Here is a 26056-nt window from a genome sequence, read left to right as displayed (position 1 = left end):
TAGCAGATATTAGGCACAGTCTGTTTTCAAACTAGATTCTTTGTACAGCTTTGTTAGTGAAGGTGCTATTTTTGAATTTTCTGGGGGTGGGTTTGGGGGTCAGAGGGTAGAGGCTGTATTTTTGGCCTCCCCAGTTGGTCCTCTGGTGTCACAGACTAGTCACAAGTACACACCAGTGGACTGTGTCACACCAGTCAACAACACTGAGAGAAATGGATAATTCATTTCATACTTGTCTTTAGTAGTCATTAAAAGATAATTCTTTCCCCCACCTCTGATGGTCCTTCACAGGCTTTCTATGGTCCACGTTCAGTTGAAAAGACCCCCATTTTGTTGCCTCTTGCTAGCTGGCTGTTCCATGTCCACACTCTTGTCCCCTGATGGTGTAACAACCCAATCAGTTAGGAATGCTGATATCCTGGCTGTTTTCCCCAAATGCACCTACAAAATACACCTCACTTGATTTATCTATTGACAGAAACCTTGCCTACTGCACATCTCTAGCTGTTTGCTCTAGGTGTTTGCTGGCCATGTTAACTGCAAGTTACTGTGGCTAAAAGACAAATGACTTGTAAATAATTGTAGCAGACATTGTTCTAAGCAGTAGCAGAATTAACCGCGCTATTGTTTTGTGACAGACATGTTCACTTCATTTACAGCCACTTTGCTACACTCATTGGGCACTTGTCATATCAAATCGGAATTTGGGTCAATTAAATCAGCTGAAGGCATGAAAAGCTAATTTTATCTCATGGGTGTTATCCTTCCCAAAAGGACAACATAACCCTTATTTATTCAGGTCTAAATGTGAATCAGTGTTGCTTTGCAAGTGCTTGAACAAACACTGCCACACAAAAAAAAGTTATTTTCTTTTCAAGATTATGGACAGGTTGCAAGCAATATTATTAAGTGTATACATGGGACCTTGGCTGATTAAGTACATTTAAGTATGGCTGATTTGGTACAAGTACTGAATCAGCTGAAGTCCCTGTATTTCATACTGATGCAACCACTGCCCACAATTATATTAAGTAATCATTTTTTAGAGGCAGACAATGATAGATTAAAACCCATCTTTTAACATTTGAGCTTTCATAAAACAGCCCTTTACTATATATGGCCTAAATAAATGCTTTAGATACCTGGAATGGAAATACTATGAGAACGCTGTCGAGGTTTAAATAGGTCTTTGTTCACTGTAAAACTATAGACTGCCTATTTGGGGAAACAGTCCTTATTTGACGTATAGCCTACAGGCTATGGGTCAAAATAGACTATTCGTGGCAAGTCGGTTCTGCACTAGGATATATATCTCTAAGTAATCCTACATATCTCACGACCATCACACTGCAAAACTTTTATGGAGCAGTTCTATAGCCATAGGAGAATGGCAGTACTAAATACATTATCAGCCCAGTAAGGGGAAAAACCCGAATTGGTCCACTTAGGAGAGCCGAGATGAACAGTCAGCAAGACAACAGCTGCGCTGTCGGAATCGTCAGGACATCGCGCCGGGAGATCAGAAAGATAATTTGTCAGAGCGCGGCACGTTAGCGCTCGCTGGAACAGCGTTTCTTTGAATGGAAGGATACCAGACTGAACTTTGACGCACGTTCTGAGACTGTACTTATGCGGTTAAAGCCGGAATAGAGGTCCACCATCGACTGTCGTAAGTGCTTCTTTAATTTACTTTATTGTTAAATATTGCTAATCTATTGTAACTTAATTGTTAAATCTTAGGAAAGGTGCGCAGAAAATTATTTTAATTATGTTCCACTGCCCCCAAAAGCACGCAGGATTAAAAGTATTTGTTCTTCTGTAGCTTGCCAAAAATGTGGGCTAGGCTATAGGGTTTGCCAATTATATTGAACATTTATGCAACGCATACTTAAATAATGTAACCTTTTTCGGGCGGCGTCAATAGCTGATTTATTTATTTGCTTATTTTTTATTATTTTTTTTGTGCTACTATTTTTAAAATAATAAAGTCAAACGTGACTTCGTGGACATACTTCGTGTTGCAGGCTAATCTAATCTGAGAAAGTAATAGACTACTTAAAATGTAATTACAGACGATGGTTCAGACCGTCGCAGACGTGATTTAAGGTGGATTCATCACACATGTTAATCGCTGTTACAAGGGTTTGGGAAAGGATGCAGCTGCCACGGAGTATCTCATACAACACAAGCGCAGGTGGCAGTGTGCATTCATATTTAAATTTAAGAACCAGTACGATCCCTGCTTATAATGTCAATCATGTGTTTCAATATCCACTTGCATCTTTAACAAGTTGTGATATATATTTTTGAACATTACATGATTAAATGTCCATAAACTATAAAGGCCAAATAAAACTAGGCGTTGTGCTTGCTCAGCCAGAGCGCATTGTGTGAGTTTCTCTGTCACGCCTGAATGGTTTTGGCATGGCACGATTTACGCAACACGAATAGTGACGGCCATTTTTCATGCCGTTTTAATTGGTGAGGAAGACAGCCAGCATGATTGACACCCCACACCAACTTACTATGCAACGTGTCAATTTTATTGTCAGTATTTCAGAATACCTTGTTATAGAATTCAAAAGGCTTGGGGTTGAATTAATAATACACTTGCAACATAAATTCTAACAGCGAAGCTACACTTGGAACAATTCAGTGCTGCTAAAACACAAGTTGTGACATTATCAAACTTTGCATGTTCATGTTTAAGCTTTTTATCCTGCCATTTCTATTCTATTACTCAAGTCCACCCCATCTCTGTAACTCAGCACTAGGCCGGGGAATACACTTCAGAGACGTATTACTGCCGGGGTATTATTAATTAATTAATTTGCCACATGGGGGTGAGAGACTTGAATTTGTTCACATTGTATGTTCATATTTTGAGTTTGTACAAAGGCTCGTGCAGAAGTTCATATTGTTTTCAACAATAAGTGTTTGATGGGTTGAATAATGGTGTCTGTTTATTCAGCACGTGCGTTGGCGTGAGCTTTGCTGTGCTATTATGCTGTCAGTTACAGTTGTTCTCTGGTATTTATCAAGAGAACAACTGTGATTGTTCTCGAGAGAGAGGGAGAGAGGGAGGGGGAGACAGAGAGACATTACTGCATGTCAGATAGGGTGGTTCACCTGGACGTACCTGATACTGCAAGGACTTGCAGATTCATCAGTTTCTTCTCCCGGAGTTGAAAACAGAGAGATCTCCTTTCAAAGATGGAGAGGGCTATATTTTCAACATGATCACTGTACAGTACGTTAAAGGCTGTCAGTACCTTCCGCTGAATAATTCATTAAAAGGACAGATTTGCCATTACACTACTGTTTTTATTTTAAATCAATTACCTCAGAGTGAAAACAGGAAGGACAGATATTCACATAGAGATAAATTACCTTACTGCAGCTGATAACCTCACTTGCACACACACACACACACACACACACACACACACACATACAAAATGGTCTGGAAAAATAGGAAGACATGACAGACTACCTTCAGCCTTTGTGCCATTCGCTTCAAAGGCAAGCAGACTCCTACCAGTGAACACTAAAGAAGATAAATGCCAGAGCCTCCTCACAGGGCAAAAAAATCAATACATAACTCCACTGCTGCATACACAGGCTCATTAGCACATTAGCGGAGTTACTGTTGGGCTTAATGGAGCATTAGCATGTTAGCAGATTTAGGTAATGTTAGCGGAGTCTCTCTGTGGAGTGTAATACAGCATTAGCATGTTAGTGGAGTTGGCTAATGCTAGCAGAGTTTCTCTCGATGGAGCGCAATGGATTATTAGCATGTTCGTGGAGTTGCTGTCTGTGGAGTGTACTGGAGCATTAGCACATTAGCGGAGTTGGATAACCTTAGCAGAGTTTCTCTCTGGGGAGTGTAATGGAGTAATGGGACAGGGCATGTCCTGTTTTGGGTTCCCCGCTGGTCGCAGGTCGCCGGACGGGATGGGGAACGGCTCGGTGAAAACGAAGCAGATGAAACAACCGGACGGGATGACAACGAGCCTCTCCGGGGGGGGCGGAGGGGGGCGGCTGAGCGCCAAAAACGCGGCGGAGCAGCTGAGGGTGAAGGTGGCGGAGCTGGAGAAGGAGACGAGAAGGAAAGACGAGGAGCTCGGAGAGAAGGACCAGCGGATTCGCAGCCTCCAGGAGCACCTAGCCAGGCAGACCAAGGCTGTCTCCGAGCTGACCGAGGAGCTGCGCAGCAAGGCTGCCCAGCTGGGCAAACTGCAGGACGTGGTCAGAACCCAGGGAGGGGCAGGAATCCACCCCTCGCCCCTGAAGGCCAAGTTCAACCAGCACGTCAGCGGCCTGATCCGGGACACCCTCAACCGCAGGAAGGGGGCCAAGGCGGGCGTGTCAGCTGAACCCACCTCCAGGACCTACGGCTCCCGCAGCCAGCCCAAGTTCTCCTTCGAGAAGGCCAGGGTCTGGAAGGACTCCAGGTGAGGATATGTGCATGTCTGCTCTTATCATTTACACTTCTAATCACTTCTGTGCCTTTCTGTTGCATTTTGAATGCTTGTAGGGCTATAGCGTGCTCCCATTTTAGCGGCTTATGTGCTTATATATGGGGCTGGGGGTGATGTCTTTATATGTGCATTGTATGTCTTATGTGGAGCACCACAAAACATATACCATTAGCATGCTGTGGCAATAAGGTATTCAATTCAATTGATAGAAATGCATAAGTGTTTGTGCGCTCAAGTTTTTTTCATGTTTTGCAGAGCATTTGCTCCTGAAAATGAATGTGTGCTGGAACTGGAAAATTAATTTATGAGCACACCAATTACACACACTAATCCCCTACTAATTGCGAAACAGATTTTTTTAGATTTGGTTCACTTGAAGGTGCAGTAGCCTGGTCCTAAATGTTTCAGTGGAAAAAAATGTCAGTGTAGAGCTGATTAGGAAACAGATCCTTGAGACTTATGTACGCAACTGCTTTTGCGTTACATGAGATTTATCTGTTTACACTGTAGAGGAAATGTATCCGTTCCTTATCTGCATGTCCTTCGCCTCTGTTAGGGAGACTATAGTGCTGTGTCTTCTGTGTGCATTGTTGATGACAGGGAAATGCTGGCTATGGGATAAACGGTTTCCCATCGGCTGAAGTAGAGTAAGAACGGCCAAGAGAGCCATCTTAACTGCTGATAGTATCCAAATTCTTTTGCACTTACTCATACATAAAATATGACTGCAGACTTGTTTCTGGGAAAAGAATTAGCACCTACCCACTTATGGAAAATCAATGGAAAATGAACATTGAATTGCTGCATCATAATGTTGTACATGGCTCAAAGAACTCAAATCAAAAGTTGAAAATGTGTTCATGGTAGAGTCATCGCTATATATTTATTTTCAGGGGGAGTATTGTTTTGGTGCCTGCTGCATAGACATGTGCTTTTCTTGCCTATCCATTGGTATACTGTGCATTTTTATTGCACCATATTTCACTGCCCTGGTGTCTTATGTGCTGTAATTGGTTTGAATGTAAAGTAATGTAAGTAATGTATTTTTAGTGACTAGTTTTCTTTTTACTCTTGGAAGTTGAACTTTTTGACAGTGTCAAAGCTTTAAATAGCAAACATTTTCCTGTTACATTTTTAAGATGCAAAGTACAATTGGTATTCATTGGCAGTTGTGCTGATGGTTGTATTTGAAATGTTAATATATGAAGCAAGCTAATGTGGATATCTTGAAATGCTACTGTATAAGATACATTTCCCTATTTGCACCTTTGGTATATATTATGAAATATGCATTCTTTTTACAAGATTCAATATGTATTGCGAGACAATTATACATGTTTTCATGGAATATCTATCAGGTTACTGTAGAAATACCTCTGTACGAAGAAACACATTCATGATGATTCCAACATGTGTTCATTTTTCATTCACTCTTATTTTCTTCACAAAAATTGAGGTCTAAACCTCATACAAAACCCAAAATGTTCTCCACATCCTTGGATTACTGTGAGTATTTTAGATATGTCATTCAAATGGCAGGACTGTTGCTAGCAGATTCTGAAGCCTGGTTATTGAGTGTACACAGTGGGGTTTCTTCAGGAGACCAAACGCTATTCACATCATAAACACACTGTGTTTCTTTATTTAGTCTGTTTGAAACATATGCCTAATGGGAGGCTACAACATGTTTACTGGTTCAAGAGAACCGGCTCTAGTACTGTGCAGGAATCACGCTGTGCATGGTTCAAAGCAAAGGAAGGAAATAAAGCTGGATATAAATAGCAACATGATTTTACATTATTTGGTTATGTGGTGTACTATTTTTGATATAAAGTTTTTGTTAAAATAATTTGAGAGATATGTGGATGGCATGTAGTCACATGCCAAAGAAGAGTAAAGCATTAACATTCACGTTTTTCTCAAATGTAAAACTCATTTTATCTGGAGTGCTGTCTTATTGTAACCCAAATAATTAAGCCTGAGGGTTAAAAGGAATGGTGTAATTGATTATATTATTTTGCTCTGTGGTTTAATTAATGAAGATTAATGCCCGAATCAATAATATTTGATTTGATTTCCTTTTGAACAGTTTCTCAACCATGTGGTTCATAATTTTTTTACCTTAAAATCGGTTGCCATGTCATACTGTGTATCAAACGGTTTTAATTTTAAAATTTAGTTCACTAAGTAGCAGGCCCTGCGGCTCTCCATGACAAACCCAAATGTCAATGGTGCTGAGTCACTGATTTCCAGTAGCTGTTTAGAAATAGCTTCTCTGTGTAGAGCTTGCACACCAGAACTCAACATAAATATTTTATTGGTATCAAACAGGGCTTTGACCCATAGTGGATCTCCGTCAGGTCACTGGAATAGAGAACAACATGGTTTTCTGTAGACAGTCCCATTTGAACAAATTGCATGATAAAATATGAATACTGTAGTATGCACTAATTTTGAAAATACCTTGGAACCTGCTTTTTTGAAGGTCAGTGCCAATATACGTATGAGTACAAGGTGTGATAAAACCATGTTCAGCAAGGCAAGCCAAGGACACTAACCATAGGGGATAATGATATTTTGACCAGATATTGAGCGGCTAACAGGCCCAGTCAGAAAAAGTCAGACAGGTACACATGGGTAAGCTCTCACACCGTCTGGTTGATGATAACACAGTTGGTTTTCTCCACAGCACAAAGAAACTCATCATCGACGCTCTGAACAGGAACCAGTTCCTGAAGAGGCTGGAGCCACAGCAGATTAAGGACATGGTGGAGTGCATGTATGAGAGAAGCTTCCAGAAGGGCGATTATGTCATCAAGCAGGGAGAGCCTGGAAATCACCTGTTTGTGTTGGCAGGTAATGAGCGATAACCAAGGGATCATATTTATACAGCGCTTTTTATGATCTCACAGTGAAGGGGGGAGGGTTCACCTCCAGATCAACACTACAGTGTAGCAGCAACGTTTATTTTCTCCTTTACAGTTCAGTATTCCTCCGTAGTATTCCTCTTTACAGGGATAATCTAATCACGGTCCTTGAGGGCTGAGAACTGCTGGTTTCCACTTTCCCTTAATCTGGGAGTCAGGTGTGAGTCCAGTCTGGCCAATCAGTAGCACTAACTGGTCAGTTAATTAGCAGGGGGAAAAGAGAACCAGGGCCAGATTTCGATTTGAGGGTCAGATTTGATGACGTTTCTTGATGTCTTTAAAACAGAATGTTTTTCTTGCATTTAGTATGTGCATAATTGAAAGCATCATGAAATGGCATGATAAAAAAATCAGTAAAGGCTAATTATGTTCACACTGCATTGACAGATGGGCAGCTGGATGTCTTTCAACAGAGCAAATTGTTAACTACAATAGCTGTCTGGACAGCATTTGGTGAATTGGCAATACTGTACAACTGCACACGGACTGCTTCTGTAAGAGGTAAAGTATATTTTTCCTTTTCCAAAATATTCCCAAATTTTTAAATATTACACATTGATTTTATTAGCATTTTCAATGTTAAATAATCATATTCATAAGTTATTTATCTCAGCATTGTAAAGTGCATTTGAATTGTGACACATTGCGAGAAAGCTAACAAACAGTTGTGATTTCTGGACAATAAGTAGACTTTAAATCTCCTTTAAATAAAATACTTTGGATGTTGAAATGATTTGTTCTCTGTAAATCGAGGCTCGAACAGCATTCTCTCTGATACAATCTTCTCCCTGTGGCCACCCCTCCCCACTCCTCCTCGACAAAAGCTAAATTGGTTTCAGCTTAAAATGTTTTTCCATTACACTTCTTGTCCTGCCTTTGGGGGACATCGCACACACTATGCGCCTCTAAGCTTGCACTGCATGGCAGCCTTTTGTTGACCTTAGTAATGGGCATTTCCATGACAGTCTGAAGCAGGACATTGTGTGGAGCTTGGAGTGAGATTCACTGGATTGTGGTAAACAACCGTACGTGTGGGCGTATTGAGAACGGCCTGGTATCAAGACGTCCCATACGCATTCCAGCCCTCAGTTGTGATTGACGCCTTCTTAGCTAGCAGCTCGTACACCGAGTTCACATTTCAATGATATTCCTGTGTGGCATCATTAACACTGATGAGCTTTCCCCATTAATATTTGTACTGTTGATATATTATAGTATATGTTATATACGTTGTAGTACTGACATTGTTGTTGACTCAGGTACTCTGGTTACTTACTGTATAGGGTTTCACAGCTCTTTAGATCAGATCAAAGTTACAGTCTTTGAAGGAGAATGGTGATATCTGATTGGCTTATCCATTGTCATATGCTGATTATTCATGCTTTGGTCCTGCCTTATGTGAGTAAAACCTTCTTTGATGGGTGCGGGGACCAGGGCCTGTTCCAGGAGGTCTACAATTCTGCAGGTTTTCACTCCAACCTTAACAAATTAATTCATTCAATAGCTAGAGCAGGGCTGCCCAACCCTGTTCCTGGAGATCTGCCATCCTGTAGGTTTTCACTCCAACCCTAACAAAGCACACCTCATTCAACAGCTAGAGATCTCATCGAGCTCCAAATGAGTAGAATCAGGTGTGCCAAATTAGGGTTGAAATGAAAACCTACAGGATGGTAGATCTCCAGGCATTACATTGCATTCAACCAGTCAACCATTGCAGTACATCGAGGAACAGGGTTAGGCAGCCCTGCTGTAGAGCAGCAGTTTCGAGCAGCTTATTCCTCGGATGCCTCAGGACAGTTGTTACCGCCATTATGGCACCATGTGTGGCAGGATAGGACTGGGCGGGTGGCTGAGTGAGTTTAAAGCCTGACCGTGTTGAGCACTCTTGGTCAGGCAGTGTAATCTCCTCATCCTCTGGTCCTCTCTCAGGATGGTTGTACCCATTTGTTTTTGACTGGGCGGGTGGTTGGCTTGTGTCTCCTCCTCATGCCCTGGTGCTTCCTCTGGATGGTTGTTCCCGGTGTTCGTTTTGGTGGTTTTTGACTGGGCGGGTGGTTGGCTTGTGTCTCCTCCTCATGCCCTAGTGCTTCCTCAGGATGGTTGTTCCCGGTGTTTGTTTTGGTGGTTTTTGACTGGGCGGGTGGTTGGCTGGTGTCTCCTCATGCCCTGGTGTTTTCTCACCTGCAGCACTCAGCCAGGTGAAGACATGGGCTCTGGACCGAGAGGTGTTCCAGAACATCATGAGGGTGACCGCAGAGACCCGACACAATCAGTACCGCAGCTTCCTCAGGAGGTGATCCGCTGATCCCCACCACCACACCACATCCAGGGGGCCTCAGAGCAGTCAGCCATTACATTAAATTACAGTTATTTAGCTGACACATTTATCCAAAGTGACTGACAGTTGATTAGACTGAGCAGGGGCTTGAGCAGTGTGGGGTTAAGGACCTTAAGGAGCTTTACACTTTTTACTTCTACCCTTGAGGGTTCTGTAAATAACTTTAAAAGTTTCCCCTCTGAGGACATTTTTCTCATTTGTTGATTTATTTTGCATACGTTAAATGCCTTATATTTGAATTGAGTCATCCAGTAGTGTAATTTGCACCTGTTTATTTCATTTTCTCAGGTTCACTTTGTGAATTCCCTCTCCACACACACACAGCCCTAAATTCATTTTAAGATCATATAATGTTGATGTGCCAAGCAGTGTTTATAGTATGACTATAGAACCATCAGTGATGTTACGGCAAACATTTTGGAGATGTTATATAAAATGTTATGTAATTAGTGGGAAACATACTGTACTGTAAGTAATAGCTGGGTGTCCTAAAACTGCCCCTCTGCAAGGCCCTGGTGCGGAGATCGTGTTTACTGTAAATGGGCATGGAGCTGGATCATTTCTTTTGACGTTTACCACGCACCTTCTTGTATTTTTTTCCAAGCGTCTCATTATTGGCTGGACTACCAGAAGACAAACTAAATAAGATTGTGGACTGCTTAGAAATGGTAAGTTTGAACCTAACTTATGTAAGTCTACTATCTATTTACTGTGTCTATACAGCAGTTGATAGATGGTAGCTATAAAAAATATTTTTCTTGATGACATATTAATACTTAATACTTGTTTTGTTTAGACCATTGGTTGAATCCATCTTGGAATGACAGCATGTAACAATATTTAATGACATTTTGACTTTTTTGGGGTGGGTGTGTTGAGGGATCCTTGACCACTTTGATCTTTGATAGCAGCTATCAAAATATTCTCCCATATCTGATAAATACATTTTTTGTGTAACAGCCACTGCGTTTTTCAGTCAGTACCTCACAGTAAATCACCTTTTGATCAACGGCTCTGATATTCTGTCTGTCATTGCACAGTCCACATATATTATTACTAATTATTTTGCCTAGCGCTCCCCAAAATACAGTTTATTCTCATACAGGACGGGTGATTTGTTAAAGATGTGAGTGTGCTGAGAGATGACTTCTGTGGAGTGATTTATTCCTTTTTTCCGGGAGGCCAGGCCGGTAAAAGTGCAGAGTTTGTCAGTCTTCTGTCGAGCAGACCCTTCTCAGAATACTTTAACATTAGAAAAATAGAAATCCGAGGGCATTCCTCTCCACGGCCGATCCCGGGGGCAGGATAGGACGGGAGGGTTCTGTTACTCAATCATTTGGGAGGGGGGGTGATGATATTCCTCCCCAGGGGGTGGGAAGGGGGGAGGGCGTAACCCAATAGGGCCGCAGATGTTTGGGTGGAATAGTGTGGATAATGTTGGGCCCTGCCGTTAAACTGCGTGGGGATACAGGGACCTCCATGAGGCCTGAGGCCCCGCCAGCACGCATACGGAGCTGCAGAATGTGCCAGGAGAGATTTTAATGGGCTGAAGCTGTTTGGATCAGTGAGAAGGGGATACGAGTGGCGATAATGGAAATAAACCTGAGTGATATACTGCAGACCAGAGAGAGCTGCGATTGCATTGTTCTGTAGTGCTTATGGGACTGTGCTTGCCTTTTATATGAAGGGGAAAGATATAACTATTAATAATGCATTGTGACGTGCTGAGGCTTTAAAACTATTTTTCTTTTATAAGTGTCATGGTTCCTCGCCAAAGAAAAGTATATATTTTCTTTAGCTTCAGAGGCACTCAACACAGCTTTGACATGGATGGTTACATTGAATATTACGTTGAATAAGAATACATTTAGTACATACTGTCCACTTAGTCTATAGGCTAGTCACCTACAGAGACAGTTTGTTGGATGTGTAAAAAGACCAGGCCTGACACCGTGCTGTTCAATCTCGGACCAATAAGCCACATGCCATAACATGCCTGGCAGTCTGGCCTGTTGTCATTTTAAATGTCCCTTTGTCCTGGACAGTGGTAGCACTCGGGCAGGGGTCTTCGAAGTTCGAGGGACACGTGTTCCTTACTTTCCAATTCTCTGCCGTGGAACACAGAAAGTCCAGAAGCGGTCGAGGAGGGAAGGCTTCCAGATGTAGTCTGCTTCCCAAAAGCATTGCCGACACTCGCTGCTGTAAAGAAACATTCCGTCCCTCCCCGACAGAAACTTCAGACATCCAGTGGGCGTGCTCCACTCTGCCTGTTCTGTCTGTTTTTGTGCTGCCTTCTGTTTCATATTCAATGATAAAGAACATCGAGGGGGAGGGAGTGTGCTAGCGACTGTCAGAAGAACATCTACACAGTGGCACGAAGGCCCCATTCACAGCCCACAGTCACAGTTTTTTTCCATGTGTCATTTCCTGAAGAATCGAAAAGACCCTGGTAACCTTATGATATTGTTTTCTTTTTGGCTTCAAACATTAGGGTAGGGGCCAGATGTGTTTTTCTTTCCAATTGTAATCTCAGTCTTTATGACCTGCTGTGTACACAGCATCACTGTTGGTCATTGGTTGGGTAGAACACGCTCAGCCTCTTAATGCACCATCGATGCTGCAAGCAGCTGTAAACTCAGAGGAAACCTTGCACATGACACAGCTATAAAAGCCAGTCTTATCTCTCAGAATTATAACTATGGAAAAGAGCACTTTAAACTGTTTAAATGTGTTTAGAATGTGTTCAGAGTGATGTTCTTAACTAAACATTCTAATTCTGATGTCACAATCATTACTGGTAACTGAAAGCAATGGTGTTCTAGAACACTGACATAGAATTTAGATTTTTTTTTGGAAAACATTCCAAAACACCTGCTCTTCAAAGGGTTCATTAAAGCGACTCTGATTACTCCACAGTGGTAAGAGGGGACCAGGGCATATGCACTGAAATCTACGCTCCCTTTAACAGGAGAGAGTACAATGGAGGGAGATGGAGAGAGTAAAATGGAGATGCCCAGCCTTTGTTTGTGGTCAGATTGTGCTCCTGTCTTTCCCTTGCCAAACGGAGTGCATGGTGAATCAGCAGAGAAAGGGGGGGCGGTAATCACCACCCCGGCGCCTCGAGCTCCTGAGGGGTCTCGTCCGGGATGCGGGAGAACGGCCCCGGGGAGTTTCAGAGAAGATCGATCTCTCAATTAAGACCTTGTTTCCTCTTTACCCTCCCCTCCTTTGCCAGGAATATTACGACAAAGGCGATTATGTCATCAGAGAGGGAGAGGAAGGAAGTACGTTCTACATCATCGCCAAAGGAAAGGTAATCTCTGCCTCTCTCCTGTCATCTCCCGGGGACATTGATGGGGGATGGGGGTTCTACAGCATAGCTCCACACCAACCCCCATGGGGAAGGGGCAGGATTTACATTTTATATTATCTCTGTGCCGGTTGTGTCTGTGGGGGAGAGGGGATGATAGGCGTTAAAAGAGCTATGGTGACGCAGTGGGCCGGTAATGTGAGATCGGAGAGAGCGGGGTGGGGTTGGGGGCGGGGGGGGCCTCTCCACCAGGGGCTTGTTGTCTGAGCCATTAGCAGAAAGGGAAACCACGCTGGACCCTCAGAGCTTTTGGGACAATTAGGGCGTAATTACAGAAAAAAGACAGATGCTTCTTCATGATGCTGTGTAGTCATGGCGCCTCAATCCCAGTGTCCCCGGCTGCACCCCCCCCAGTCGCCAGGAAGTGGCTGCAGGGTCAAGCAGGTCGTTGGCGAGTGTCCTGATTGAATGGCGTTTATTAGAAAGACAACCATTACGAGCACTTAGCAGGTGGCACAACCCCCCCCCCCCCCCCCCCCCCCATATTGTCCTATTTCGCTGAGAGATGGTGATGATTCACACAAATCCTGACCCTAAATTAAAGTCTCTGAGTCATGCTGGTGTTTGTTGTAGCCACCATTAAGGTCATGGAGAGACACTTATGTATGTGGCAAGTATGTCTAAGTGTTATTTGGCCTTGCAGGGGCATTACATGAGTCATAATGACGTGGTATCATAGAATACAATAGAATTGAACTTTAGTTTTCAGCGAGGGCTGGACATTTCACTTTGATCTCGTCCCATAAATACAAACAAAATACAATTCAATCACACAGAAATCAAATTGCTCATTGCTAATTTTGTTAATTTGACTTCAACCGGGACAAAAGATCTCTTATAGACGCTCTGTTTGGCTCTGTAATGGATGCTGTACCTAAAGCAGGAATCACTGTGCCCCAGATCAAGGTCACTCAGAGCACAGAAGGTCACGAGGAACCGCAGACCATAAAGACCCTGCAGAAGGGTGACTACTTTGGGGAGAAGGCTCTCATCAGGTAACACCAGCTGCCTTTTCCCTCGAATATCCTCCTTGCCCCCAGTTCTTCAAATCACAGTCCTCCTAGTGCCCTGTTCTTTAAATCGCAGTCCTCCTAGTCCCCTGTTCTTTAAATCACAGACCTCCTAGTCCCCTGTTCTTTAAATCACAGTCCTCCTAGCCCCCTGTTCTTCAAATCACAGTCCTCCTAGTCCCCTGTTTTTCAAATCACAGTCCTCCTCGCCCCCTGTTCTTCAAGTCACAGTCCTCAAGGGCCAATAACTGCTGATTTTCTACCCTCCCTTTTCCTGGGAGTCAGGTGTGAGGTCAGTCTGGTCATATCAGCAGCACTAACTGTTCAGTTAATTACCTGGGAGAAAATAAAACCAGGGCCGGATTTGAAGCTGTGGTGAAGCGGTGTGTGAGATTCAGTCCCGTTTGTCCCGTTGAGCTCTGTGTGCCTGTGTGTGTGATGCTTGTTCTGCTTTACCTTCCCTCCACAGTGATGATGTCCGATCAGCCAACATAATCGCAGAGGAAGACGATGTGGAGTGCCTCGTTATTGACAGAGAGTGAGTGCGGCAAAAACGTATTATATAAATTATAATACTTGGTTATTTAGCTGATGCGATTATCCAAAGCAACTTACATTATATTACATTACATGACATTATTGGCATTTGGCAGACGCTCTTATCCAGAGCGACGTACAGTTGATTAGACTAAGCAGGAGACAATCCTCCCCTGGAGCAATGCAGGGTTAAGGGCCTTGCTCAAGGGCCCAACGGCTGTGCAGATCTTATTGTGGCTACACTGGGATTCAAACCACCAACCTTGCCTGTCCCAGTCATTTACCTTAACCACTACGCTACATGCTGGGCATTAGGGCTCAAGTTTCTGTACCATGTCTTGGAAAACTGCAATACTGTGAAAAAATACATTAGAAAAAGCATAGTGGATGGATAAATCATGATTAAATGTGTTATTAAATTATACGGTACACACCTCTCACTCCTTTGGGATGCAAAGTTAATCTCTGCTGTTTATTTTGTTGACTTTTGTATCTGTCTGTCTGTAGGACCTTCAGTCAAACTGTTGGGACTTTCAGTGAACTTCAGAAGTACCTCCAAGGCTACGTCAATAGTCTCGCTCGTGACGACGAGAAGAGACACGCGAAGTGAGTGGAAATTGTTGGAATATACTGTAGACACTGTAGAATATACTGTTTGTGTTAAACATGTATAATCACAAATACGTTATTTGATTAGAATGATCTTAACTGAACATTCTAATGCTGATGGAACAACCACTACTTCCAAAAACCCACCAAAAAAACCTATTCTTCAAAAGGTTAATCAAATTAAGTTTATATATTTCAACATTAGCATGTTTGTTAATAGAGTAGTCTGTTTCAGAATTTGATATATGACATAGTCATTTACAGACAATGAAGTGAAAGATACATTCAATAAATTAGTAATAGGCACATTGACATGCTCCTTACACACCTTTATTGTCAACAATGTTTCGATCCCAGTGGATCTTCGTCAGGTATATATCAGTGTGTGGGCTTCCTTCTTTTCATTGATGCACTTTGATGCGCTTACTAAACTGTATGTGTGGGATGCACACTACACACTGATGAAGGCAGGAGGAAAAAGCATCTGTGCCCCAAATAAAACAAAAACACTGCTGTTCTTCTCTCGCTTTACTAAACTGGATGTGCATATGCTGCCCATCTGCTTTCTGGTCAGGAAAATATCGGCTATTGTTTCGTGTAATCCTGTGAAGTTTTTGTTTCTGGTGAACCGCGACACAACTCCCAACTCTAACATTCAGGCAGAGCTAATCCAGTTAAAAGTGAATTAAGATTTAATGTAATGTGCATTCAGATATTACAGCAAACTACTCAGGGATTTGCACATTGTTATTTCATTTTCTACAGGGAGCCTGATCTCATTAAACAGGGAAAAGCCTGTTCTGTTACTACCAGCGATCCCTTACATCCATACTTTGGATAATCACTTGGCTTCTTTTTGCTTTGTGTGTTGTAAATGAAGCAAAACTGCATTAAAAATACAGCACGAATGTAAGACTAATGTATGTGACAAAAATGCTAGAATAACCTTTGGTTCAGTTGGCTGTTACATTTATCACAAACGGTAGTTAATGAAAGTAGTAGGAATAAATGATGTGAATTATACTGTTTATTTACTGGAGATTGAATGACTGCAATGGTCCCCATTTTTCTCTTTGTACAAGTGTAAGCTTACAAAGCAAAATGTTTAACTTATTTAACTAGTTTATGTGCGACAAACTTTCAACTGTACTCGAACAAGTTAAAGCTACTCCATGAGATTTGACTGTGATCCTAGATTTTGAGTGTAATATGCATCATGTGATAAGCATTATGTGTTCAAGACTGGCATAAATGCAAGTGTTTTGACCATAAACCTTACGGCATTCACTTCTCTCAAGTAAAGTGAAATAGAAAGGTTAGTGTCTAAGGTGGTTGGTACACGTCCCCCAGTCGATAGGTGCTCGAATGCTAACTTCTTCACTTGAGGAAATAGGTCTTGTGGTGTTCCGTCTTTGTGAGAACAATTCACAAACGTTTCGGATTCCTTTGTTGGTTTATTTACATACATCTATGTTTTGCTGTCTAATGTATTAGATCTGTTGGTCAGAGTTGTAGATATGCTTTTACTTAAGACAATTTTTCACACTGTGAAGGAAATCCCTTCGGTTCAAAGAGAGGGCCCGCTGTTTGATCTGTAGGCTTTCTGCTGAATCTGAAATTGTGTTATCCCTTTGTGTATGTTACAATATCCTCCATATCTGCCCTATAAAGCCTCTTGTCATCTAGGGTAATTATAATAAATTGATCTTTTCACTTTGTGCAAGAAACGAATCCTGAAACGAAGACTGAAACTTATTAAATGTTTCAAGGGGAGATGATGACGTCATATGAAGTTTTTTGTGGAAGCATTTGTATTATGTACTACCAACATCAGGGGTCAAGTAGGCTAATTGGGACAATGTGTTTACTATTTTTTTTGTTTTTCATTGTTCTATTAACCCTATATAGTGTTTAAGCCTCCAAGGTTATTGTTGTTAACTATATACAAACACATTTATTTTCATATTGGCATTGCTTTGTCTTTCCTTCCGACACTGCTTCCAGGTCACAGTCATGCGCCTCAGTTGCGAGGCTACATGCTGCCCCCACCCCTTCATCTTAAATTAAAATTGTCTCTGTCCAGCAAATATCACTACCCCAGGATCCACAAACGCAAACTTTAGATCTTCTCTCCTCAGGAGGTCGACGAGTGTGCGTCTGACTCCACCCCTGTGCGTGGAGCTCATCCATCTGAAGGCGCGCGTCTCCTCCTTCTCCCCAAATGCCCCCTTCGACAGCCTGGAGGTGGTGGCCACACTCGGGGTGGGAGGCTTCGGAAGGGTGGAGCTGGTGAGTCTCTGCAGTGGCTGGTGTTCATGAGGCTGCATTTTACAGGGGGGGTTATCTGGATTGTGTTCATGGGTTGGACAGGGTCACATTCAGTAAGTGGAGGGCCACAGTATCTCCAGCAGTTCTATTAGCCAATGATAATGTGCTATTTTAGGTGGAAAACTAGGGATGGCACCTGGGATGGCCAATCAAGTTCCAGTTGGACACACCCCTGCAAGTACACCAACACACCTTCATATGATCAGATCAAAGCTCCTTTGCAAGGGTTCATTCCAGTCGCTTAATTCATCCCTGGCCTCCTCGGTCATTGGGAGATCCATTTAGTTTTATCCATTGTTCATCCTCCTGTGACCCGGAAAACAATTGCAGTCCACCATCTTTAAGGGCATTGCGATTTGATAAAAACACTCCAAGGACTGAGGACACTCCTGGAGAACCCTGCAGCGAGTCCTGGCAGAGGACACAAGGAAGAATGGAAAGAGTGAAAACTAAGTGATTGGAATGAATCTATATTATCTAGGGATAGCTCCTCCTTCAGTTCTACATTTAGAGATTTTACTGAGTGTTATGACATACATTTTAGTGTTGTATTTTGTCACCTTGCAGGTGAAGGTTAAAAACGAAGATGTGACCTTCGCCCTGAAGTGCATCAAGAAGAAGCACATTGTGGACACCAGACAGGAGGAGCACATCCACTCAGAGAGGAAAATCCTGGCAGAGGCTACCTCTCCCTTCATCGTAAAGTAGGTGATGACCCTCCTCAGATAACCTTGTTGTGTCCCTGTCAACAACGACACAACAACACATCTAACACCACATCTTTCACAGGCATACTCACTCTGGGCCAGACCTGGGTTCAAATAGTACTTGTTTTGGATTCAAATACTTTATTGTATTGATAATGCCTGGTGCATTTGAGCTGGCAAGGCGGAGCAGATGGGCAGAATTTACACTTTTTGGAGCATTTAATTTGTTCCAATACACAAGGCAAGCTTAGTCAAATATAGAAAAGTATTTGAATCCAAAACAAATACTGTTTGAACCCAGGTCTGTTCGGGGACTAAATTCCTACTTGGTATACTGGAAACTGTAACCCATTTGATTACAGCTTGAGAAAAATGTTTTGCATAAAAGCAATAATGCATTCATTGAATATTCAACTTTAAATAAAATGTACTTGGAGGGAACGAGCCATTATCTCGCTCTCAGACTGAGGTGAGATTTCATTTCATCAGCCGCTCTCATACTGTGCTATCGCCTGGCAGCTCCGACAATCGCTTATAAATCACTGGGGTGTCTACAGCAGGGAGCAAAATGGAGGCTTTGACTGCTGTACCCCTGGGAGAAATTCAATAACCACCGCCATTAGCCCACTTCCTGAGAACCATCACAGGGACCTATACCTCTGGAGAGGACAATTTGTTTAATTTAACAATTTGTTGATATTGAAAATCTCAAAATGAAGGCAATTTTTCATGCTGTGAAACTGCTGCCCTGTACCTGACCTCTCCTGATGCCGTTTCCAGGTTGTACCGTACCTTTAAGGACAATAAGTATGTGTACATGCTGCTGGAGGCCTGCCTGGGAGGGGAGATCTGGAGCCTGCTCCGAGACAGGTGAGTTAGTCTAGTCTTAGGTGAGTTACCCTGCTCTGAGACAAGTGAGTTAGTCTAGACTTAGGTGAGTTACCCTGCTCTGAGACAGGTGAGTTAGCCTAGACTTAGGTGAGTTACCCTGCTCTGAGACAGGTGAGTTAGTCTAGACTTAGGTGAGTTACCCTGCTCTGAGACAGGTGAGTTAGTCTAGACTTAGGTGAGTTACCCTGCTCTGAGACAGGTGAGTTAGCCTAGACTTATACAGGTGAGTCATCCTGGCCTTAAACAGGTAGGATACTCTGGCCTTAGACAGGTAGGATACTCTGGCCTTAGACAGGTAGGTTAGTCTGTCCGTAGATAGGTAGGTTCATATGGCCTTAGACAGCCTGCTTTGAGAGTAGTGGTTACAGTAGGTTAGCATGCTGCAAGAGAGGTGGGTTAGCCTAGCCTGCTGTGACATACTGTAGCTGGGTTAGCCTTACTGGGGGTTACACTAGGTTAGCCTGCTTGAAGACAGTCCTGCATTGGGACAGGTGGGCAGCTGTATTTCCTGATTTTAAAAGGAAATCCTGTCCCTCAAGATCTATTCAAACATTTAATTTGACTATTTAACAAGATCAACAATCTTACAGTCATAGGATAAGAACCAGGTAAAAGCTAATGGAATTAGAAAATGAAATGTAAAAACGTTAAAGTGTGAGAAGGATAGTGAGCTCCTGTATGGCTCTGTAATATGGCCGCCTCTCACCCTGTGTCCCCGTGTGTTACAGGGGGAGCTTCGATGAAAACACGGCCAAGTTCTGTGTGGGCTGCGTGACGGAGGCCTTCGACTACCTGCATCGCAACGGCGTCATCTACAGAGACCTCAAACCGGAGAACCTAATGCTGGACGCCGATGGTTACATTAAACTGGTGGGGTTTGTGTTCATCTAAACACATCTCAAAATACATTCGAAACATACATATGCGTGAGAGCACAGTTTAAACCCAGAAATCAGCAGGATAGTTAGTTGACTTAAGGTTTTGGGTCACCTCTTTTTCTACTTTTTCTTATTTAATATTTTATTTTCTCTGTAATAAAAAAAAAAATCATATGTAGTCAAAGCGCAGACAGCTTTTATTAAATGGCATTTTTATACATTTTGGTTTCACCATGTTGTAATTACAACACTTTTTATATGTAGTCCGCCATTTCAATGTTCAAGACAAATTAACATGTCAAACAAAAGAGTCATGTTTTGTATTTGGTTGCATATCCTTGGCATGCCATGACTTTCTGATGTCTGTGACCCATCAGCATCATCAGAGTCTGGATATCTTATTTTCAGCTTGTCCTAAAAGCCCTACTAATACTATTTGCATTTGAATGGATCTCTTTGGGAATTGGGGATGGGACTAGATTATGCCGATACACTATAGAGCACATTTGTTGGCTGAATGGAATTAAGTGGGTCCGAGGTATCAAATGAGCCTCAAACCACTGTGCTGCTGTCAGATATGCAGTAAATACTACAAGAATTGTTACACAAAAAGTGTGGTACATGGTGAAACCAAAATGTATAAAAACAGTAGATAAGTAGATAAACAGTATGTTGCAGCTCTTATGAAATAAATTGTTGCTCTGAGAAATTCCAGAAAACCGACAGCAGGTGTTTTTCTCGGTCAGGTGGACTTTGGCTTCGCCAAGAAGATCGGGTGTGGCCAGAAAACGTGGACGTTCTGCGGGACCCCCGAATACGTGGCCCCCGAAATCATTCTGAACAAAGGGCACAACTTCAGCGTGGACTTCTGGTCTCTGGGCATCCTGGTGTTTGAGCTGCTCACGGGCAAGTTAGTACAGCACACCGTCCTCGCCTCCTGGAGCCATTTTGTTTTTGGAGATTCAGTGTTTTCTGATGTCAGGGTGGATACATTTATTTTGGTTTGCGCATATCAGTCAAATTTGTCAGATAGTACTTTATAGAAGAGCACTGATTATGAAAATAGAGGCTGCAAATCTATGCATAAATAAGGTAACCATTCATCTTATTGTTGCAGTTTATTTATGTTGGAGTGGTTACTTAATATTTTTTAAAATCCCAAAGAATCGGTTGTGTTAAACAAAAGAAGAATCCCACATTGTCTCTGACATATAGCCCAAATGCTTTAACCCCTTGTATAAACCATATGGATATGGATATGATAAACAGCTGGTTAATCCCATAAAGTGTAGGTAATGGTTACTTAAATCTGGTTTTCTAATTAAACTAATTAACTAATTGAAGAACGAGTGCAACTAATTGGGCAGAATTGGCCAGCAACTAATTGGGAAACCAGCAGTTTGCACAGTGACAGAAGGTTGAGGTTGAAGGGGAGCTTTGTCTGATGACACTTTTTGGGTTCCAGCCCCCCTTTCTCTGGGACAGACCAGATGATGACGTACACCTTCATCCTGAAAGGCATCGAGAAGATGGAGTTCCCCAAGAAGATCACGAGAAGGCCTGAGGACCTGATCCGGAAGTTGTGCAGGTACAGCCAACCAAACGGCACCACGTCTTTACAAACCAGTTTCTGTTATGCCAACGGAAACTCAGAAAAGTGTACATTCTGTACATGGGATTTGGTACATCATTGACGGAAGAGGGAAGCTGAAACACACTTTGTCCTTGCCTTGTTTTTGTAGGCAAAACCCAACGGAACGCCTGGGAAACCTCAAAAATGGAATAACAGACCTTAAGAAGCACAGGTGACAGACTGCTGGAGGAACATTATCACGGCTAATTAGCCTCATCACCTGCAGACCACGCTCTGTTAAATGAGGAATTAAATGGATAGTTCCAAGAACTGTATGGCAGTTCTTTAGTTGTCGTTCATGACTGTGACTCGTAGGGCACTTACTGTGCCAAAATGAGGGTGTTGTGGGGGAGGGTGTGTGTGGGGGGGGGGGCTAATGGATCCTCAGCACCTCAGCACACCGCCCCCCCCCCCCCCCTCTGTTTGCCAGGACACAGGCGCATTTGCAAGGCCTCGTATCAAAAGGCCTAAATTTGATAACTCTGAACCCCAGCAGATGGTCAGTTAATGATCTTCATCTTGGTTTCTGCTCTGAATTTCATTTGAGTGCCACGCCTAGAGGCAGCAACCCCTCAACACACACACACACACACACACACACACACACAAACCCAGTGGGCTGTGTCTCTATGCTCCAGGAGCTCCCACACACACACACACACACACACACACATACACAGACACACACTAAGCGGATTGTGTCCCTCTCCCTTATGCCCCCTCACAGAAAAACAGACAATTGAATCACACAGGCACTTCTGCCAGACTGTTTCAGTGCTGATCGGGTGCCCTCAATGGTGCCGTTTCCAGCGTGATTATGGCATTATGGTCACAGAGCTGAGCATAATGGAATATGAGTGCTATGAAATGGGACGTCCAGCAGTGAGACTGCAGTGGAGCACTGACGTTCTGTTTCATCTCCCTTTCTACCCCACAGGTGGTTTAACGGTTTCAACTGGGAGGGTCTGAAAGTGCGCAAGCTGAAATCGCCCCTGAAGAGAGAGGTAGAGATCTGTTCCTCTGCTCTGAACAGTGTGCTTTAGCATGCAGCCTCTGAACAGCGTGCTTTAGCATGCAGCCTCTGAACAGTGTTCTTTAACATGCAGCCTCTGAACAGCGTGCTTTAGCATGCAGCCTCTGAACAGTGTGCTTTAGCATGCAGCCTCTGAACAGTGTGCTTTAGCATGCAGCCTCTGAACAGCGTGCTTTAGCATGCAGCCTCTGAACAGCGTGCTTTAGCATGCAGCCTCTGAACAGCGTGCTTTAGCATGCAGCCTCTGAACAGCGTGCTTTAACATGCAGCCTCTGAACAGCGTGCTTTAGCATGCAGCCTCTGAACAGCGTGCTTTAGCATGCAGCCTCTGAATAGCGTGCTTTAGCATGCAGCCTCTGAACAGCGTGCTTTAGCATGCAGCCTCTGAACAGTGTGCTTTAGCATGCAGCCTCTGAACAGCGTGCTTTAGCATGCAGCCTCTGATGTACGGCTGAAGAGTCTGTCAGGGCTGGAGCAGCCTGAGGCCTTTTTGGGCTGTGATGAGCGTTTTATTGCACGGCTCTGAGTTATGGGAACTGTAAACTCACCCTGTCTGACGGCACTTCGTGAATCTTTTACATTCTTCATTTCTCAGTTCAAGCTTTTTTCTGCATCAACTGCGCTTCTGCCTAAGAAAGAGGTTTACTGATGTTTAATGATGCCAAAGAAATTAGCCCATGTAATATAAACATAAATGCATGAATAATACATTGTATAATATTGTAAATTAAAAATATAATAAGGGAAAATAAGGGACCAATTGGTAGAATGTAGTTTTACAATGATTTAAAAATATTTTAATATTGTATTTTACAGTATATTCATCGCCCCTGTATATTGACTTTAGTCACGAGTCATTTACTTTAGACTTTGGTCAATATAAAGTGAAAAGTAGACAGTAAGTAGGTACCCAGCTAGCGAAATGTTCTCACAATGTTACTGTAATATTTTGTCAGTGTTATAACATTGCCATTACATTTGACTAGGTAATTATCCACCCTTCCCGCTTTGCTGTAGCCAATCACGTACCTGTGTGTGTGTCTGCTCGTGTTGCAGCTGAGTGGCCCCACAGACCACAGTTACTTTGACCGCTACCCCCCTGATGAAGACACCCCCCCAGATGAGCTCTCTGGCTGGGATGCCGACTTCTGAGGGACAACCCCCCCCCCCCCAAAAGCCCGAATTCTCACCCCGTATGGCGGCCTTACCGCCAGCTTATCCAGCCTTCAGAACCGCCAGCCGGCCCCTCCATGGCCAGGGAACAGTGTCTGTGCCACCCATAGGCTGGAGAACAACATGGCCCAAGCGCCTGCGATGCCACCCACTGACTATCCATGAGCTCGTGAAAAGAGTTTTGAAACCGGAACTCATGTTTCCCGGCGCCGCCATGTTGTACAATTTGGAGCCAGAGGGAAGCTGATGCAGCTCGCCCACTGAGTGTGTGAGAGAGTGACATCATCTGTGCCTGATTCCTCAAGTACTGCTGTATTGTCGTTGTAACGCAACAATCGGCACCTGGGGAGGCGTTGGATGAAGAAAAAACACTGAATGCGACTACATTTTCTTGTGGGAATAAGAATAATTTGTAGAATACACTGGCATAGTTTGGCCTCCGGGGGCGCTGTTGTTCCAACGTCTGGATGATGAATCTCGACTGGCTCTGCTCCGTCCCAAACCCGTTGCCTTTAACTGGCCCGGCAGCTCGTAAATTGCGACTCCGAGAGAGCCCAGCCTTCAAAAGCCAACATTAACTCCAAAACACGTCTCCCTCCGTGTGAGTTACGAACTGTGAGTGTCACAGAGAATTCTGTGAAACCAGAGAGGTAATATTTATCTTTTGGCCCCCAGAGTACATTTTCGCGGTCTGGGAGAAGAAGGCAGTTGCCCTGAATGCCGGAGGTGTCGATGAAGTATGAGGTTTTAACACTTTTAAATGTATATAAACCACCTGTAGCTGTGCAAATGATTCATGAGGGCTTAGCAGTCTACCTCTAGAAAGGAGTCAAAGTGCAGTTCCTATATTTCACTATGACTATTTGATGTATATATATTTCATAAATGAAATAATATGTGAAATAAGTTAGTTAAATGATGTACGTACTGGCTTAGAGTGGACATTTGTGACAACAGAGGGAATCTTTTTTTTTAAATATATAAATCCAAAGTGAAAAATAATTAAGCCTTTGAAGAATTTGCTTCTTCATTACTAAAGATAAGATGTCATCCTTTGCTGTTGTGAAATGTCATTGCGACTGCTTCATGCACCATGCCAATACTTGGTGTATAATACTTAAATATATTAAAAATGTATTTTTCTGTGATACAGTAAAAATATCTTCAGGTACCCAGATAACCTGTGGAGTTCTGTGGAACAGAAGGTCTGGGGATATAACATTGTGGCTGAGAGAAGTGCCATCGTAGGGACTGTCAATAAAACTGCTGCCTTCAGATCGATTGTACAAAGACAAGAATAGGAATGGTGGGAAAGGCCTTAACGCCCCAACGTCATTGATGAGTGTAATAAAATTACATTTAATGAAGGATGAGTGTTTTAATCAGTGCTTTTGTAATGTGAATTGTTAGAAATGGAATAAAATGGAAGTACAATAAAAAAAAGTTGCAATAAAACAAATAAAATTGTTTTATCAGTGTGCGAATACAAATACTGTGTGTGTTGAAAGACAGCAGTCAGGCAAAAAGAGCTTGAATGTGCTGAACAATTGGATGAGCATTAAAACAAAATAGAAGGTATATTTTGTCAATGTAGAAGGAAAGTGCAGTTCAAAAGCAGTTTTTCATGTGTAATTTGTAAAGATTCTTGCAGATATCTCATGCCTTTGATAGTTGACCATAAACTGTAATATGTTTGAGTTTTGCAGCTACAGTATGGTATATATTAAAATATTTTGGTCTATTTGGTCATTGAATGTTCCGTTTTTCCATTCACTGTAAAACATGTTTTTTTGCCACATTGTAGTATCATTGGATCACAAATATATACTGCTGACAAATGATGCATTGAAAACATACAGTAAAATACATTTTAACAGTCCAAACAGTATTTGGTCACGACTGAATCTACTGCACAGCATCTCAGCAGGACTCCTGATCACTACTGAATCTACTGCACAGCATCTCAGCAGGACTCCTGATCACTACTGAATCTACTGCACAGCATCTCAGAAGGAAGTCCTGACCACGACTGAATCTATTGAATCTACCATTCTGGCTTAGTGAAGAGAAGGGAAAAGGCACACTACTCATCACATCTGGTGACTAAATCACACCATCAGTCTACAAACCCGCACTGACAC

At 42.8% G+C, this 26056-nt stretch overlaps 1 protein-coding gene across 3 annotated transcripts; it reads left to right on the top strand.

Moving 5' to 3' along the window:
- The first annotated feature begins 1536 nt into the window (after positions 1-1536).
- prkg2 (protein kinase cGMP-dependent 2) lies at positions 1537-25656 on the top strand. Of its 3 annotated transcripts, XM_061260207.1 has the most exons (19): positions 1537-1669; positions 3942-4454; positions 7171-7337; positions 7796-7909; positions 9596-9701; positions 10351-10414; positions 12982-13059; positions 14017-14111; positions 14596-14664; positions 15171-15269; positions 17411-17561; positions 18168-18304; positions 19088-19177; positions 19927-20068; positions 20823-20986; positions 21542-21664; positions 21819-21881; positions 22647-22713; positions 23799-25656. In XM_061260207.1, the coding sequence occupies exons 2-19, from the start codon at positions 3955-3957 to the stop codon at positions 23892-23894; spliced, it is 2325 nt and encodes a 774-aa protein (XP_061116191.1). In that variant the 5' UTR covers positions 1537-1669; positions 3942-3954; the 3' UTR covers positions 23895-25656. The 3 variants fall into 3 exon arrangements, 2 of the variants coding, with proteins under 2 accessions (XP_061116191.1, XP_061116190.1); XM_061260206.1 differs by lacking the exon at positions 1537-1669 and having other exon boundaries at positions 3635-4454; XR_009710006.1 differs by lacking the exons at positions 1537-1669; positions 22647-22713; positions 23799-25656 and having other exon boundaries at positions 3635-4454; positions 20823-20982.
- Positions 25657-26056: the final 400 nt, after the last annotated feature.

Source organism: Conger conger, chromosome 11 (genome assembly GCF_963514075.1).
Source record: "Conger conger chromosome 11, fConCon1.1, whole genome shotgun sequence".
Taxonomy (NCBI): Eukaryota; Metazoa; Chordata; class Actinopteri; order Anguilliformes; family Congridae; genus Conger; species Conger conger.
Note: the sequence above shows the minus strand (reverse complement) of the source record. Positions and strands in the feature narration are given on the sequence as shown.